The following is an 18578-nucleotide window of genomic DNA, read 5'->3' as shown; positions in this document are numbered from 1 at the left end:
ACCTCTCCCTGTTATATTATTACCCTGTCATTTCATTCTTTAGTGTCACTGTAGATAGAGCTGGTTGCATTTGATTTACCCAATATACTGAGATTCCATCTTTTCCTCATGGATGAAGTGAATTTGCACCAGGATTTCCAACAAAATTTCACACAGGACACTTCTGTGCTGCATATTACAGCCTCATTTAATGTTGTTTCTCTTAATTTGGAATTGACCTCAGTTGGAAATCTATTCTCATAAATAAGCTATTTTTTTGATTGATCACATTGAAGCTTTCCCTTTGTCCCTGGGGGTGTTCAAGGAAAGGTTGGACATGGTGCTTAGGGACATGGTTTAGTGGGTGCCATTGGTAGTATTGTGACGGTTGGGCCAGATAATCTTGAAGGTCTTTTCCAACCCTAATGATTCTATGATTTTGGAGCAGAACTTACACACTGAAATTACAAAAATATTCCCAAAGCATTATGTAAATAATTTTTTTTTTTGCAAAAATGATTAGTGTGACACACACAAATTTTCCATGAGAAAAGTTCCACAGAGGATTCCAGGAAACTGCAGCTGGACTCATTTGTGGTTGGAATTTGAAAACTGAAAACTATTGACTTAGTGAAGTAGGAAAAGTGCACTGCCATGAAAGGACACCAGCGTATTGCCAAGAAATGCACATTGATTTTCTTGCTTTGTCATGGGTATCCCGGGAGATGTGGATTAAATCTCCCAGTACTAAAACCATGGACAGACTGAAACTGGGCATCCAGCTGAGTTTCTTAAAGTGACCAATGGCCCAGTTAAAGCCTAAAGGTGTTAGCACCCTGTCAAGCCATCAGCTATGTTTCTGCAGTGGACTTTGGGGCACAAACTAATTCACTACCTTGTGTCTAGGCTCTGTCAGAACCATAAAAATAAAGATTTTCTTTATGACTTTGACTGCAGGGTCTAAAGTAATAGACTGATATTATTAGATCAAAGCATGTAGCTGGAAGGGGACCATACATTTTACCATGGAAACAGCTTGGTTATTCCGGTTGCTTGGCCACATCCTCACTGCCCCAGTGAGTCACTTCATTGGGCAGTTCCCTGTTGAACTGCAGGAATCATCTGATTGTCCAGGGGTAACAGTACTGAGGTCTTCTTAGGGTGCCCTCAAACATGACATCCTATTCTATTGATCCTTTCAGCCTGCCGTGACCAAATTCTTCTTGGCATTTTTCTTACTCCAGTTTCTCTTCACCACTGATGTCTTTGACCCCATCATGTAGCTCTGCATGATTTATTGGCCACCATCCACTCATGTACTATAGCAAAAGAACAGCTGATTTGGACTGGGGGTGATATTTGTGAATTACCAGCTTTCTATGGCCAAGACATGCTGTATCAGAACCTGCAGGCCTGCATCGGGTTAGATATCTGGTTTCAAATTTCTCAGGCATGATCTCTGTGAGTGGCAATATCTCCTCCTCAGTACTGTGTGACCAAGGCTTCACAGCATGTCTGAAGACTTCTGCAACATTTCTGTGATACCTGCTCCAAAGCCTGTGTACCTTCTTTTATTTGAGGTACTCTGCAGGTCCAGGACAGAATCAACTGAGCTCGAGAATTCACAGAATCACAGCCAGTGGTGAAAGTCTACAGAAAGACAATTCTCTGGCTGGTGTGGAAGGAGAGAAACATTTTGGAGCCAAGTCCTTTCCTGAAGCAGTAGTCAGAATACAAGAAGCATGCATCAAATGATATTCATTTCAACCCTGATAATAACTAAACTTTACTGCTAATATTAAAATACTACTGCTCTTTTTGTGAGTAATGAGTAATCCTAAGTTGGCCACCTAATGAAGAGCTCTTCCTGCACCTCCATGTCCTTGCCAGCAGCAGGGACCATGGTCAAGAAGAACTTTATCTTCTGATCTATCTGGAAACAGACAGGGTGGAAATGTGCATTTAATGTATATGTATGATATGCCTTGGCTGCTGGGGCCTGTCTAAATTATCTTGATTCCTCCACCAACTCAATTGAATCCACTTGCCAAAACTAGTCACCTGTGTCCTTCCTGCCTTAGACTCTGGGATGTCAACATGAGCCACTCACGGGACACCAATGAACAGCACGTGTAAAAGCACCCCCCAAAAATAAAGCCCTCCTTCCAAACGTATTCACTGTCCCTGGTATTTGCTAGGTTAGTGCAGGGCCATTCTTGTGTAGCACGCATTTACATTTCCCAAACTATTTACCTTCTCAGATTGGGGCATAGTTGGGGACATGACTTTGGTGACAGCCTAAGCTAAGTTTGAAAGTACTTATTGGCTAGATGTGTAGGAAGGACACTGTGAACTCCAGACCCTTCTGACCCAGCCAGTTCCTGACAAACTACCCAGGTTCCTCTGAGCAATGCAGACTCTTAAGGTCATTTTATTTCCTGTGAAGACATATAGTCTTCTAGAATAGATCAGATGACACAACTCATGCAGATATAAAAAGGACATTTTCTTCTTTTAAGAGCAGAACAGGACCACGTGAGGTCCAGCAGAGACAGTGTGGACATGACCATTCTGAGGACACTATTCCATAAGCCAATCCTATCACTTCACAGTAGGACCCCAGTGTAGTCCATGCCAAAAGTAAAGATATAACTTGAGGGGCTCACTCAGATACACACAGAACTGCATCACAGTTTGTTACTATGCCAGTAGGATATTTATTATGTAACATATAAATAAGAAAACAATACCTGGTTTTCTGCTGCCTGGAAAGATATTTCTTGGAGGAAAATGCTCCCTCAACCTTTTATTATGAGGAAGACAGAGAGGGGCAGACAGCACACTCCATAGCACAATGCACAGGAGACAAAGGATGTTGTAAAGGCAGCCACAGCCAGTGTGAGAGATACTCCTGAAACAGCATTGGCTGGAAATTCATACTGTAGTACGTAACTGAAAGTCTGTGAGTAAAAAGGATGTGCCAACCACAGAACAACTATGTTGGGTGGGAATGGGGAAGATCCCAGTTTAGAACGCAGCCTCTGTGAGTTTTGAACACCCTACACTATGCTGAAGAGAACTGGTGAGGTCCGATCTGGAAATGCTGTTTTCCCCCAGAAACAGCAGAATCATCAAACCCCCGAATTGGTGTGGACCCACAGTGCGTGTAGGCATACTACTTTGCACAAAACCAAGAATGCTGATTGACATGAGGGCTTGGTCCCTGAGCTTTCTAATCAGTGGGCAGTCAGTCTTTCCAGAGAGTGCTGTTTAATTGTATCTTTGTGAAAAGGAAACATCTCCTTCAGGACAGACAGAAAAAAACCACAAATAAGTGAATGTGCAGTTCTTTTCATTTAGAAGATTGAAGATTGAGGTCCAGACCTTCTTATAAATCAGGCTGAGAAAAAAACTGAAACAGTACATTGTTCCATCCAAACCCCGTAAGTATTCTGACTGATGATATAGCTACAGATTATTCCAGAGGATAAACACTGGAATCTCTTTATGTTTAGTTTAATTTTGTTTTTGATTAAAAGTTTCAAAATTTCTTGTTTTTCTTTCCAGTGGAAACAGCAAAGTGTCTGAAAATCTCAAAAATATTTTCAGGATACAAAAATCAATTTCTGTCTAGCTTTAAATGCTCAGTACTCTTAATGATCTTGGCAGTATTAGGGATTCAGAGATCATGATCATATTCTCTGTCAAATATTCACAAGCCTGGAAATACTAATTCAGAATGACTGAGAAAAGCTGTCTATCAATTCTCCTTAGTTCTTTCAAGCAGATATGATCACATACTTGATATAACAGATTTTTATTTTTTTGTATTTTTACAATTTTACATGAGTTCTTTGCAACTGATGTTTTCCTCTGCTTTTGCCTTGCTTCCATATTCAGCAGTGCCATTTTTTTTCAGAAACCAAGTTGTAGCCGAGAGGTTCTCATGTTCCCAAGGAGCTGGATTACAAATCTGTGTCCGTGTGTGTTTTTTCCAATTAATGAAGTTAAACTAAGGGATTGTGTTATTCTGAGGACTATCCATGGAATACACTATTTTAAGTATTTTGCATTGATGTTGAAAGAGAATTATCAATAGATTAAAAAATTAGTGGTCTTTACAGTCTATATATCTAGAAGTTTCCTAAATATTTTAGTGTCCTAATTTATTCCTCAGAGATCCACATTTCAACACAATATAAGCATTTAATTCTACTTTTTGGTGATGTTTGTTTGGTATCTTCATCTACTGTAAGAATTTGACATAATTGGCTGCAGCTTCCTTGCCCACAGTATTATTTTTGGTCTCGCCCCCTATGGCTGAGGGTTTCTGTGCTGGTCCTCTACAGAGCAAAGTTATCACTGCCACCTAGTGTCCTTGAAACAGGTTTCTGGAGATTATACCAAAAATAAAACATTTTCACACTAAAATTGAATTTCTTCTCCAGTTCCTCAGCTAGTAGCTGAGTGTTTGTTGCCTTTCTAATGTATTATTTAACTCAGTGGACAGATGCCTAGTTTCTCACTTTGAAAAGTCTAAATGACATCTGCTCACTTTTGTCTCTCTTCTGAGTGACATCCTCTCCATCCTCCTTCTTCAGGATCACTTAACCAGCACAGAAACTGGTCCTGAGGAGCACCTGACAGATTTCATTCTCTTCATTACCCTTTCTTCCCCTCCAAATGATCATTCTTAGCAGAAACGGGACCAATATAAAAGACATATTAATTAACAACTCTTCCTGTGCTATTAGGTGGATTTGTGTAGTCCCACATAAAACTGGCAATCTGGCAGGAAGCTATTAATTCTGCTTGTATTACAGCCCGGGACACAGCTGTCTCAGCCTCTTGTGGTCCTTTCCTCACTCACGACAGCTCAGGGAAGGCAGAGAGTTCAGTCAAGTTCTCAAGTAAGGGACTCAATTCTTTTCAATACCTGATGGTCTTGGTCAATACCCCTTAAGACCACAGCATCTCATCAGTGTGCATTCAGTGCTCTCACCATGGACTTGCGCAATGTTTTCCTCATGAGATGGCAGCAGGTCCAAAGGCACCAAGTCCCATGCTGAGTTTTCCTTTCTGGCTGACTGTGCAGTGTCAGGGCCCATCTGGCTCTGACCTCAGCTTTCCACTTCCACAGCACAAGCATTTTTTTTTCCTTTTTTTTTTTTTTTTTAACAAAATGCCAGGAACTGACAGGCTGGTATTTTTCTCATCTGAGGTAGAGCTAACCGCAGGGCTGTGCGTCTCTCACTGGGGATGCAGATGCATGAGCTGGAGCCGTGTTTGGACTGGTGCCGAAGACTGCTTCCAGTCAGCCAAGCAGCAAACAGGAATCTGACTGTTTGGGCTGGGGAGCAGCTGGATATGTTCATGCTGAAGTTTCTGGAAGGTCCAGCTTCCTAAGTAGTACCTTTTACTGCTGCCAAATGTTCAGAAATTTACATAGATATGATTGATAGTAATCAATGTCTCCTTGCTTCCCTGTGCATTTTGCAATCCCTGCTCAAGTGAGGCTCAGGTCAGACCTCTGAAGCTCAGAGCAGTCAGAATCAACTGGTCTCTCTTTACTATTTTGACATAATTTTCCACCAAGTCTTTATAACAAAAATAACAAGGGCTAAGGTTAAACCTCCAGATCTTTATTTCACTGCAGACTGCAATGAAACTTCAAACTAAACTGCAATCCAATGTCAAACATCATTCACTCAAATGACGTCTATCTGATGTCTATCAAAAATGTTTTTGATATATAAATGAATGATTTTCTGTTTATTATGCAGAGATTTTTTCTTTTTTTCTATTTCTTTCTTTTTTTCTAGCAGCTTTATCAACATTATGTCAAATAATAGGACTTTGATTTTAGTGCAAGTTTTTCCATTTGTAAAGCTTTTTCTTCATCTCTATTTACTTACATTTCCTTTAAATATTTTAAGGTCTGACATTGATTAATTCCAGTTTTACAGTCAGAATAGACCACTAAATCTGTTAAGCTCCCTCATCTGACCATGGAGCACCTCTCCTATGAAGAAAGACTGAGACAGCAGAGGATGTTCAGCTTGAAGAAGAGAAGGCCTCATTGCATCTTTTCAATACTTAAAGGGGGCTTATAAAATAGATGGGGAGCAATTTTTGCTCAGGCAGACACTGTTAGTGCAAGGGGGGATGGTTTTAAACTAAAAGAGGAGAGATTTAGGTTAGAGGTTAGGAGGAAATTCTATACTGTGAGGGTGGTGAGACACTGAAAGAGGTTGCCCAGAGAAGTTGTGGATGTCCTGTCCGTGGAGGTGTTCAAGACCAGGGTGGATGAGGCTTTGGGCAAGCTGATCTGGTGGGAGGTGTCCCTGCCCATGGCAGGGGTATTGGAATGAGATGATCTTTAAAGCTCTTTCTGACCCAAGCCATTCTTTGATTCTACTATTTATGTGGCATAAATTACAAAATTAAACTCACCTAGCCTGTTGCTTGGTAAACCTGGCAATTTATGCCTATTTAAAAAACATTCAGCATTGATGGGCTTTGCTTGGTGGGCTGGCTGACTGACTGATTTGGGGTTTGGTTTTAAGGAGGAAGAAGAGGACAAGGTAGTTAGATTGAATTCGTTATTAAAGTTTAGACTTCAAGCTAGTGTGGAACTGATTTTCATAGTATTTTGTTATCATTTGTGCTACTTTCTCTATTGATAAGGACTAATTTCAACTTAGTTCTTATTCTGTGAATTCAGTGGTTCTTTTATAGTTTCTCTTTTAATGACTTTTTCTCTGCTCCTCTTTTCTATAAAATTAAAAAAAATCACAGATAAAAAACAACAGAGTTTTAAGTAGAAGCAAAAATTTTAATGAATAAAATGCACAGGTTAAGCTTCTTGATTTCTTTTATCCAATAACACTGTCTTGTTTTATAACATACAGTGTAGGATATCTTAACTGAAATCCTTTCACAATTTCATTTTATTCCTCCCGTTTCTTTAATACTACTTTTTAAACTGAGAAATCACCACAGTCCCACATCATTTGCATTGAAAAACAAAACAAAACACACACCCCCCCCCAAAGCTTACATGGTACTGAAACAATTGATATATTCGTTTTTAATATTATAAACATTTTTCATGTTTGACACCCTTTCAGTATTATTTTGAATATTTTAACTTGAATGTTCAGGTTCTCTGCTGGCACAGATAGGCATAACTTCTATAATTATCATTTGAACTACTTCAGTTTACACCAGCTGAAAACATGGGCTTTGTTGCCAGATGTAGATTCATGAAAGGTTTCAACCTGTGCGATTCTCTTGGTATCACTACTTTCTATTTTCCCCAGTGCCATACTAACTGATGATTTCTGTAGGGAATACTGTTCCCTTTTCCTGCTCTTCAGTCTGCTTTGAGATGACACCTCAATATTTCTATACCTGCAGCTTCTTCCAAATATCATATGGGCATCTATTTCTAGGGGGATGTTCCCATTCAAATAACTTTGAATTTTCTAACTTTAGTGTTGCAACCTAGTGTTATGCTGCTGATGGCATCACCATGCAGTCCTGACTCATTCATTACATGTCTGAATCCCCAGTACTTGAAAAATAATTTTACAAAGAGCAGGAGGGTTAGTTTTAAAAAGAAACACTCCAGGGATTATCAACTCGATGTCTTCGGAATTGCTAGAAGATTCTGAGAAGATGCTAGACATGCATAGATTACTGGAAATTAGTAGTGCTTATGATCATGGAGGATGTATCCAGCATCTCACTTTAATGAGAGACAAACTTTAAATGGTGTAATGCCCCTTGAAATGCTTATCATTTCTTCTTCTTTCCTGTTAAGTTAATTCAGTTCCAGACTGACATACAGCTATAGAGTTCCATATATACAGTATACATTTGTTTCTAGGTATCCAGTGCATATTCACAGAACCTTGCTTTCCTCTAATAAACCTATATGCCCATATTATTACTTCCATGTACTACAAGCTGCTCTGCAGCCTGTAACATGTCATTCAACTGTAATCAGCACCAAAATATGGAGTTAGTGTGCAGGACACGGACAATTCTTTTGCTCCAGATGCTGTATTCAAATTGCAAAGATCCATTGAAGAGGTAGAGGTAACCTAAGAAAAAAGAAAATTAAAATGAATTAACCCTGAAAAATCTGTTATATTAAAATTTTCCTTCAAAATAAAATTACCTGTTTTGTCTTAATGTTTAATAACTCTTACAATATTTTAGTAAAAATGCAATATTTTAGTGTTTAAAATGTTGAGCTAAATTTTTGAGAGTCTTCATTCCATTTGTATGATCTGGATCAGTTTTTTAAAATAAATAATATCTTAACCTAGTGTCAAGTTCTGTGTTTTATTATTATATAACATTTTCTTAGTAAAACATTAACAGGAAAACCCTGGTTTTAAGTCTCTGACTTGGAAACACTCCTGGAAAAACTGGCTATGAATGATCTGGATTTGAAGAAATAGAAACATTATGATGCATTTGTATTATGCATATCGCTTAGGTTCTCTTAGCAAGGTCTCCTTTGGATTCTCAAATACACATCTCCACAGTTTATAAGAGCATCTTTGCCAGAGTGCAACTGAGATCAGAAAATTGATTCAGGCAAGAACAGAAGTGCTGATGTCAAAATAAATAAATAAATAAATAAATAAATTGAAATTACAAATGACAGAATTTCCCACAGGTTGTTAATCTCAGGTTTCAGCCACAACTAATTGTAATAAAGCTTTGTTAATTGGGCTATATACCATTTCTGTGATAGACTGCATCCACTCGATCACCAATTCCTGCAAATTCTTCCTCTATCAGTCTGGGGTAGCCTGCTTCCATCACCTCTGTCTCTTCATCATAACTACATTAAACATAAAAGAAAATAAAAATTCAGAGGATTTAGACAGCCTTAGATTTGGTGTGTGCCCTTTGTATGCATTGAATTTATCCACATCAAGAGTAGCCAGCAGCCATTGGGTACCTTATGTCTAGTGCACTAATGAAACTCAGTGTAATAACCAGGGCACCCTTACACCAGAAGTACAATCCCAATAATCACAAAACCAGTAAAGTTACATTTTCAGAAGTATATAAGCTACATACTATAGGGAGGTGATGGTATTTGGACATATCAGCGCTGCAAGCCTACCCTAAGGCTGCTTAACACACAGGTTCTGGGAAGGGATGGTGACATCTTTCTTGATTATACAAATGACCTGGCTGTCAACCCCATTTCTGGCCAGGAAAAAATGGCCATCCTAGGGTAAGATAGATTTCTTGCTCTCACAGACCAGCACTAATATCCAGCTTGTGCCACACAAGTGACTCTAGGAAGCAAGATAGGAATTTTATCTAGGAGACATCCAGACTCTCCTGCATCAGGGCAATTTGTTCTTCTCTCCTTTCTTTCAGTTTTCTAGCTTTTACAGGCTGTGACTGCATATTTATATCATGAATGTGCATGCAAGACTTCTATTCTACACAGCTGTTGCACCCATGAAAACCACACACTGGCAACATCTGAGCCTGAGTGCCTGGTTTGAACCCCCCCAACTGATTTTTTGAATATTCTGGACAGGTTATGACTAAGGATGCTGAAAAAAAGCACCACTGTCTGCAGCTTACCTCCAGTACTTATTTCCAGTAAAAAAGAGAGTCTTGCCAGTGTCTTTAATATGGACAACTGCATCTATTCTTTTCATTTCTTTTGGGAATCCCATTTCATATATCTTTTTAGGAAAGCCTTCAACTATGTCATAGCCATTCATAGCCCAGACTTTCTTTCCTGAAAATAAGAACAAAGTATGTATTAGTCTTTTGTAAAAAGGCTCAGCTTTGAGAGAAGGATAAAATGAGGATGCCAGGGTCCTTATTTTCATAAAACTAACAGATTCTTAGGCCATGTACTCTGTGTGTATTAAACTATTTATGCTAAATTTAATCCTAGGCATCTGATCTTGTGTACATGTGCTAACTTACTGAAGGTTGTGTAAGTTTGCATGGGGTGAAGCCAGCATTCATAGGTTGTCTTTTGAACAAGGAAGATAGAATGTTATGTTCTTCCATCGATTACCTCTTGATCATTTACTGAACTTGACTAGATATATATATATTTTCTACATACAGTAGAATAAAAAACTCACCTTTAAACATGAAGACAAGATCTTTAATGGGGTTTTCATAAGCTGCATCTATTTTGTTTGGAAGCTCTGGCCAAAATGATTTAATTAAAACCAGTTCTGCATCAACCATCTGAGGGTGCAGTCGCCAGAAAAACCTAGCTCAGAAAAAGAAAATATTGCATTTTTAGTGTCAGACTACAAAATAGCAGTATCCTCGATGTTCTATACTAAAAATGAATTAATGGAGAATGACATTTTTCACAACATACAATTTTCAATACATAGAGGCCGTGGTAAGACTTTCCTCAGTCATCAGACTGCAGACCAATTCTGTCATTCACGTACTGTTATCATTTCAAAAGACAAAGGTGAATCTTCAAAGTACAACTTCATTCAGATAAATGTTAGTAAATTTTTGCATATTGAAGAAAGTCCTGTGAAATGAAAACTCTGTAAAAATGGGGTCAGCCTTCAGCTGCATCAGCTTCACTTCACATCATTGGGCAGTCAAGTCTGTAACTGCATTATAAATCCTGCCTAAAAAGATATTATGTAACTTCTTATAGGCATCTATGTAGATTTGGGATTTTTTTTTTAATTTATGCTTATTCAAATCTTTAGTGAAAAACTGAAACGTCTCTTTCTCTTGCTCAAATTTTATCAAGTACCAACAATCCATCATATAGCAATCTCATTACCTGTCCTTGAAGACCAGCATTTCTCCACGAAGTTCTGTTATTGCATCAAGTGATAATTCTGGATCACATTTCTCTGGTGTTTTAGGATGTTTTGGGTTCGGATCTCTGTCTCCAGCACCTGGAATCATGTAGTATGATAGGTTTAAAAACTTTCTTTCCCTTTTCCTGGATCATAATATTAAATAGGACATGGAAGAGTTCCCAAAAATCATGATGAATACAACCATAATGAGCAAACCATTTATATTGGGGAAAACAGTTTTCTCCTTCTCTCCTTTAGCCAAATATGTTAATGGCCTTTGTAGTTCAGCTGTGCTGCAAAGATATTAAATGGACTTGCTTCCTTCTTTATCCTAAGTTTTGAAGGTCCCCTAAAAGTTTTATTCTTTCCATGATGGAACATTGAAAAATGAATATTTGTTTCTCCTTTCTACTTCTCCTCGTTTCACCTTCTCTTATGTGGTAAAAAGGTCAAAAGAATCTACGAGCCCCTCACCACATGAAAGAGCTAGCAGCAGTCCACTGAAAAGTTACTTCAATGTTATTTCTTTTTCCGCTGAACTATTAAATCTGAGCATCTTCTGCTCCTAAAGAATTCTATTCCTAAAGATTGGTTGCCAAGAATTCAGTGATTAGGGCTTAATCAGTCATGACTGTTGCTAGTGAGCATCTGCAGCTCTTTAGAAACAGTGCAGTGCATCTGTAACAGGTTATAATGACACCAGAAATATATATATTATACAGACTTACCATAGAGCTCTTGGATCCCTTGCACATCATCATCAGGAAGCACAAAACCAGTTTTTCCAGTATATGTGTAAATTGGAAACATCAGAGCTCCAGGGTCTCTGGAGTGTTCAAGTCCCAGTGAATGACCAAATTCATGGGCAGCAACAAGAAACAAATTATACCCTATAACAAACCCCAATGAAAGAAAATTTATAACCCTGGATAACCAAAGTGGACTTAACTACTCAATTAACATTAACACTGTGCTTTAACGTGGGATAATGAAGGAGATAATTGGAGAAATGGAAAAGTGATGTATAACTGATCGTCTTTTTCCAGTGACTATAAGTTTTGTTTTAATAAGGGCTCAATCAGTTCACTATCTCATAGTTGTTCTTCAAGCTAAATCTTATTTGACAACGGTGTTCTGTAGGCAGCTTTAGGTTCCTTGAAATTTCTTAGCAACACTGGGAAGATCTACAGTGAAGTCTTAGTCCCACTAAAGTCAAGAAAATATTTGTTGGGAATTCACCTCCAATGGAGAGCCTGTGTTGGTTTTGGTACTGCATCAATTAGCTTTGATGCCAGGAAGGTAAAATAACACTATCGAAAAAAAAAAAATGTTTTGTTCTATTAAAGCTCAAAGCTCTCTCCTGAATAGGCAAGATGAAGAATTTTCGAATTAGATATAAGTAGCTGACTTGCAGCTGAGCTAAGTATATGCTTTTTTGCAAGTTTTAGGAAGATCATTCCCAACTAGCTGCCTTTGAGCAGAGTGAAATGTCTACCTGACAGAATAGCTTGTACATGGTTTTTTTTTTGTTTGTTTGTTTGTTTTTTAAACCACTCCACTTACGATTTGTAAATCTGAAAACTTATTGTAGGCATATGTTATACTCCCATTTATGACTGGGGATTAAACCCAGCTTCCTATGAATAGACAGTGAACATACTGGTTAAAAAACAGGAAAACAGAAAAAACAAACCATTTACAAACATCAAAAGGTAGAAATTATCCATCTATCACTGTCAGAAATAATCTCAGGAACCTCTGTTACCTCTAGAATCATCTGACCAAGTTTCATCATCATCAAAATGGGCATCTCCTCCATAGTCTGGACCAGGGGGGAAGGCATGAGCCAGTAATCCAGAGGGTCCATCAAAGGGGTAAAAGTCGCCGTGTTCTATACAACAACATTCAAACCAATGAAATCAATTATATTGCATCTTATCAAATTGGCAGCAATATAACTGTAATGAAAAAGAATTTGTTGTGTGTTACCTTTAGTACCAAAGGAGATCATGATATCAGCTATGCCACTTCGTATTCTGGTGAAGTTAAGTGGTGTCACATCAGACCAGACTTTGAATGCTTTTTTGAAAGCTCTGTCTACTTCCGCACGTCTCAGATCTGATGTGTAATTCATAATTCTATCAAGAAGATTAATATCTCAAGTTAAATTGTGTAGATTGAAGCAACTGTGTAATACATTTTTATCTGACTGTACACCTTATTAAAAAGTTTTGCTTGTTTCTGCCCTTTGTTCTTATCTAAAACCAAAGAGCCAGCAGCATACAATACTCCAAGAAATAAAAATAACCATTTCCATTGCAGTTATTCAGAGACATGTGAAATGATCCAACAGCTTTCTATAATAAATTTTATATGCACCAGAGGATTTAGAAAATGACAGATTGGCATCAAGTCAAACCATATCACTAACTTAAAACTATTTTAATGCCATATAAAATATTTCAGGACTCTCACTTCCTGGAGGAACAAACATGAACCAAAGAACTTTCTGTAGTCTTGAATCACCAGTATTAAAGTAATTATTACCAGATACTGGACTGGTATTTCTGAAAGAGTTCAGTGATTTTATATTTGGAATCTGCTACCCAGGGCCAACTGCCCGAGGACATGGTGTAGTGAGGGACTCATCTAACCAAGCAAAGATATCTACAACTGGGCTGTGAAATGGAAGAGGAACAAGGATCAGTCCCATGTCTCACAGCCACATTACACGGACTGTTTTGCATGCACACTGCTTTGGGATAACCCCTCTTGAGCAGATTTGTCCAGGACAGACCTAGGTGGAGCACACAACAAGCCTGGTCCAAAACAGAGCCAACCTAACGATTAAGTTCTGCAAGCTCAGTCCCTACCCCTCTTTCATTTGGAACCATGGATGTGCCCAGAGTGTTTATATGGAGGCCAGCTCAGGAGTGAGTGGCTTACACCACATTGGCTTTCCTACATGAAAAAGTCCAATAAAAAAAAATATTTGTATTTACTTCCTCAGACCGTATGGTGGTTCTAGGGGACCTTTCCAAAAGTAGGGCTGTAAAGACTATAAACTGCAACTTAAATTTTGTCAAACTTGAACACACTCTTCTCCCATCAACTTCATGTACTGAGCAACCTATGGAACAAGCTACATGGAAAGAAGGAACAGTAATAACATTCAAAATGCCATGCATTTACCTGTATGTCAAATTTGTTTTTGACCACTTGAGTTTTCTAGGGAAAAAGTTATATTCTCCCACATCTGGGACACCACATCTTGGTTTCCGCATGAGCTCATATGTTTCTTCATCTAATTTTCCTGTCACCTCCAAGCCAAAAAAAGCCTGCATTTCTCGAAGTTTAGATGCCACTGTGTTGGCACTCTTCTTCATTATGCCAGTGGGATTCAGACGGAGATCATAGTGAGTCCTGAGGTAGCGCTAAGAAGGTAAAAAAAAAGTAATAAGCCTGATTTCCAAACAGCTGTAACTACAAAAGTATTTATAAAAAATGCAAATTAATTATTTTATACTGTACCTCTGCAAACTGAAGGTCTTCCTCTGTGAATTCATGGCTATCTTCAAGAGGAATAGGAATTGTCAGACAAAATGACAAACCCAACAAGAAAAAGAAGACAGCTGAAAGCCTTGACTGCATCATGTTGGATTTGTGAAGTCTGAAGCCCTGATGTTTTAGAGAGCAGTTACCTTTACTTTTATAGTCCTACCCCAGTGAGTCACCACTTAGGGACAAGTTAGAACTTCCTTGTCACTGAAAGTAAACATGCTTAGACAACTACTTTTTCTTTCCTCCCCGATGCTGTGGTTTAGGCATCTGTTGTCCCACTGAGGTCTCTGAAACAGTATCTTCATATAAACACAGTCTCAGAATTTACATGGGTTGTGGGAATAAATGGGCAGAAGAAAACATCACTTTTTGATTATTTTGCAATAACTTACACTGGCTTATTTCTCCTCTCTGCTGGAGTGATTGCTACTATTCTACTATTTGATAAAAAATAGAAGAGTTTTACAAATTTTTAAGCAAATTCTGCAACTTTTCAGTAGTTATACAGAGGCAGTTATATTTTAAATAAATGCTGCTTTGGCTGATGAGAAGTAACATCATGGAGTTTATAATATGACACCACATTTCCTTGTTTCTGTAAGGAAATATAATTCTAAAGCATTAATACTAATTATACTTCAGGGATCCTTAAAGTGACTTCCTGTCTATCTTTCAAACTAATTTACAGCTTGAGGAAAAAAAATATCAGAAATGTTAAACACCAGGAAAAAGCTTTGAATATTTAAAAGTGTTTTTGATTAGTAGTAAAGCAGGTCATGTAAAGTTCATACAATCTGTCTTCCTTAAAAACATGAATTTAATTTACTTCATGAGAAGTAAATTCTACATTCTACAGCTGTAGATCAATGAGAAAGCTACTTCTCTGAGAGAGACAACCTAACAGCTATAGGCAGGCAATGAATCTGTGTGTCTAGAATGACAGAAATATGTGATTTTGAGTTACGAGGTGGAAAATAGTATAAATCTGGCATTATGACATACATGGGCATTACTATGTTGAAGGTTCATTGATGACTACTGTCTCCCCAGGGTCACTCCAACCTTAGCTGCTGCTAAGACTTGTATCGCAACACGTGCCCATGAGCGTGGATGCCAAGTGGAGGTCCTGTTCCACCTGAATTCACTCTCCTCTTTTGTGGAGGCTATTCTGGCATGGAAATCCTCAAGCAGCTTTCTGTAGACATTGGTAAACACTTTCTGGTACACACTACCCTGCAATTGATGTTGCCTTGTTGACAAAACAGGAAACAAATAAAAATCAGTGTAGCTCGCTGTGAAAAAGCTCAATCTGTTACTCAAACAGCATTAGGAACTATTTCCTGAGACTTTGCGAAGTTGTGAGCATCACTGTTCTGCAGAACAGTACCAAACATATCTCAGAAATCTGTAAATAAAATGAAAAACTTTAAACTGCACAGTTAAAATTCTTGTGATTTCCAAATTCCCTGAAATGAGCTTTCGTGCACCTAAGGGAGAATAATTGTATACCAGCATTTGTATATCATTGCACTTTGCCAAGTTTAACAAAAAGTGTTTTACCTTTATCCAACTTCTCTTTGTCAGTTGTGACATTGGGACCTTTGCTTCTGAAATAAGAGAATTTAATTTAGAAGCTAATTGCTACTGTAAAAATGTGATCAGTCCATTGTTTTTTATGACAGAATAATCCCAAATTATTCCTAAGTGTTTTCAGGATTACGTTAATAAATATAGGTTAGCTAACTGGAAAAAAAGGCAACATTTCTGAAAACAATTTATTTTTAGATTTGTGTAAGAAGAGATGCATAAAGCTGGGCCTTAAGCTATTATAAGACAATGAAAAAAGCAAAATCACAGCCCATTGTTTTGAACAGATTCTGCATGTGATTAGATACATTTAAAGTGAAAAATGTGAGGAGTCTATAATTATTTGGTTGCACAGAGTAAACAAAAATTGTAAGACAGAAATTGATTTCTCAAAGAAAGTGTAATGAGTATTCTGTGTATGCACTGTTGCTGAACTGTGTTTTCTGCACATTTGGTTGATTCCCTTGGGAGCCTTCGCCATGCAAATATACATGATCCAATATGTTTTCTTGCACATTTTATTTCTATTGCTATTTATAGTACACTAGTGGCAAGAGGCCCATATAGAGGCACAGATTTTGTTTGTTCCCTGTACACAAAATGAAGAGACACTGACAAAGCACTGTGCAAACAAGCATACTGAAGTGGCAGTGAAAATCAGCACTGTTCCCCCTTTTCAGAAAAAACATCACAGACGTAGTGTGTGATTTTTTTTTTTCTTTAAGGGCAGTCAAAAAGACTTTGACAGAGCTGAGAACTAAGTACAGAACCCTGAATTTGCTCTCTGTTACCTTAGTGCATTGACCCTAAAGCCTTTTCTAGGAAGTGGAGATTTTAAAGTTGGCAAGGACATATGGCAACTTCAAAGCCTGCCAGTCTTGGGCAATGTAAGATATTCAAGTTATTGCTCAGGCTCAAGTGATGCCACTGTCCGAGTTTAAAAATAAAAATAAAAAAATAATAAAAAATGGAGCTAAAAACTGTGAAGAGAGATGTAAATAGAGATAAAAGCAGACAGCAGTAGTTCATAGACCTTGTGCTGACCCCACTGCAAACAAGCAAGCACAAAGAAGTTACATTTTGCAAACACTGAAACCCACAAAACTGCTGAATACTATGTTTTCAATAAGCACTGCAAAATTTCTGCAGTCCTGGCATCTTGTGGGTGTGGGTAAAGTTGGCTGGGCTGACGGTAATTTTCACAGGCACAGCAGAGACTGGAATAAGCATGCTGTTTTTTCCCCCAAAGAAAAAAATGAATAAAGAGGAATGGGAGAAATGGTAAGAAGAAATGAAGTACCTCAAACCAGCATTAAAGTACTAAGTATTTGAAAACAAAAATTGTGCCGACCATATAGCTTCAACATGCATTTTGTGACCACAGATAATTGAAAGGTGTCATGTTTTGATTTACCCCCTGTGTTTGGTGCTCAAAATAGCATTGGGGAGTGAACGTGGTGAATGCTTTCTAACTCTGAAACAGCAGGCACTTCACTCAAGACAAATAAACTAAGATAAATAAAGTCAATGGGCCAATTTGCTAATGTTTCTTACCACAAGTTGTATTCCAAGTTGGAACGTCTCCAGTGCCTAGGGTTACACCATCATGTTTAAATCAGCTTCCTCTGAGAAGAAGGAAGGTATTCTGAGAGCCATTGTGCAGCTGGATAAATTAAGTCCTGGAGTGGTTAAAAACACATGCCCCAGCTCTGTCTCTGCAGGTTTGACTCCATCTGCAGGATCTGTTACAAGAGGGGGCCAATGACATGGGAATGGCTCCCACGGGCAGGTCTTCAGCTGGAACGGCCAAGGATATTGCGCACGCCTGACTCCTTTTTAAATCAAACCGCAGCATCCCTGTGCCATTTACTGGCCAAAAGATGCAACTGGGATGCTTGGATGTGTTCAGCAGGGGCTAGTGCCAGAGGCAAAAAACATATATACATTTTTGAAAAGGCAATGGCTCTTGATCAAATGAGTCCCTGCAGACCCTGTGGACCACTTTGTCCTACAGAGGCAAACTATTTGGATGGACTGCCTTTCTGCTTGCCTACATAGCAAAGCAACTTGCACAGCACCTGCTCGAGCTTGGCAGGACCTGGGTGCTGCTGCCACACTGGGAGCTGCTGATCAGCAGCACCTTCTGTATTCATTAAGCTCCAGGGAAAGACTCAGCTGCAGAAGAAAAAAGAACTAAAATTTAAAAGAACTAAAAAGAAGAAAAAAAAAAAAGAACTAAATTTGGGTATCTTCCTGGGTGTTGTGTGTCTAAACTTTCATTATAAATGATGAAAAGTTGGTCAATACACTCACTAAACTCTAGAGAGCATTTCAGCTTACTCTGAGGTAGGCACCTAGGGCTTATAGTTGTTGACACAGACATCCAATATTGTTTGAAGGACAAACAGCTCTAATCATTCCTTCATTATATCTGACAGTCTCATGCAAATGTCTTGGGTTCCCTCCTGCATCTCAAATGCCACTGGATGCCTCTCTTCAAGGTGATGTGCTGACCCCTCACAGCTGGGCACTGCTGATTGTAATGATCTGATAGCCACCATCTGTAGAGGAGCCCTACCACCCAACGCACACAGAGATACACATTGCAGG

The 18578-nt window shown here is 38.5% G+C and overlaps 1 protein-coding gene across 1 annotated transcript; it reads right to left on the bottom strand.

Moving 5' to 3' along the window:
• Positions 1 to 6793: 6793 nt before the first annotated feature.
• Positions 6794 to 14518, bottom strand: LOC106034120 (collagenase 3-like). The gene is made up of 10 exons (XM_013178057.3): positions 14352 to 14518; positions 14013 to 14254; positions 12810 to 12958; positions 12586 to 12711; positions 11549 to 11710; positions 10799 to 10916; positions 10122 to 10255; positions 9604 to 9763; positions 8736 to 8839; positions 6794 to 8087 (listed from the first exon to the last, which is right to left on the bottom strand). Exons 1-10 carry the CDS (start codon positions 14472 to 14474, stop codon positions 7987 to 7989), a joined length of 1419 nt encoding a protein of 472 aa, XP_013033511.2. The 5' UTR covers positions 14475 to 14518; the 3' UTR covers positions 6794 to 7986.
• Between the last annotated feature and the right edge of the window lie 4060 nt (positions 14519 to 18578).

Source organism: Anser cygnoides, chromosome 1 (assembly GCF_040182565.1).
Source record: "Anser cygnoides isolate HZ-2024a breed goose chromosome 1, Taihu_goose_T2T_genome, whole genome shotgun sequence".
Classification (NCBI taxonomy): Eukaryota; Metazoa; Chordata; class Aves; order Anseriformes; family Anatidae; genus Anser; species Anser cygnoides.
Note: the sequence above shows the minus strand (reverse complement) of the source record. Positions and strands in the feature narration are given on the sequence as shown.

Bases quoted from the DNA above. Each gene is read 5' to 3' on its own strand.
- LOC106034120 (XM_013178057.3), bottom strand. From the start codon at position 14,474: ATGATGCAGTCAAGGCTTTCAGCTGTCTTCTTTTTCTTGTTGGGTTTG. The intron at 9,764-10,121 runs GTGAGTTTTTTA...TCTTATTTTCAG, and splicing joins TCTTGTCTTCATGTTTAAAG to GAAAGAAAGTCTGGGCTATG. The intron at 8,088-8,735 runs GTATATAGCCCA...CTTTTTTCTTAG, and splicing joins TGCAGTCTATCACAGAAATG to GTTACCTCTACCTCTTCAAT.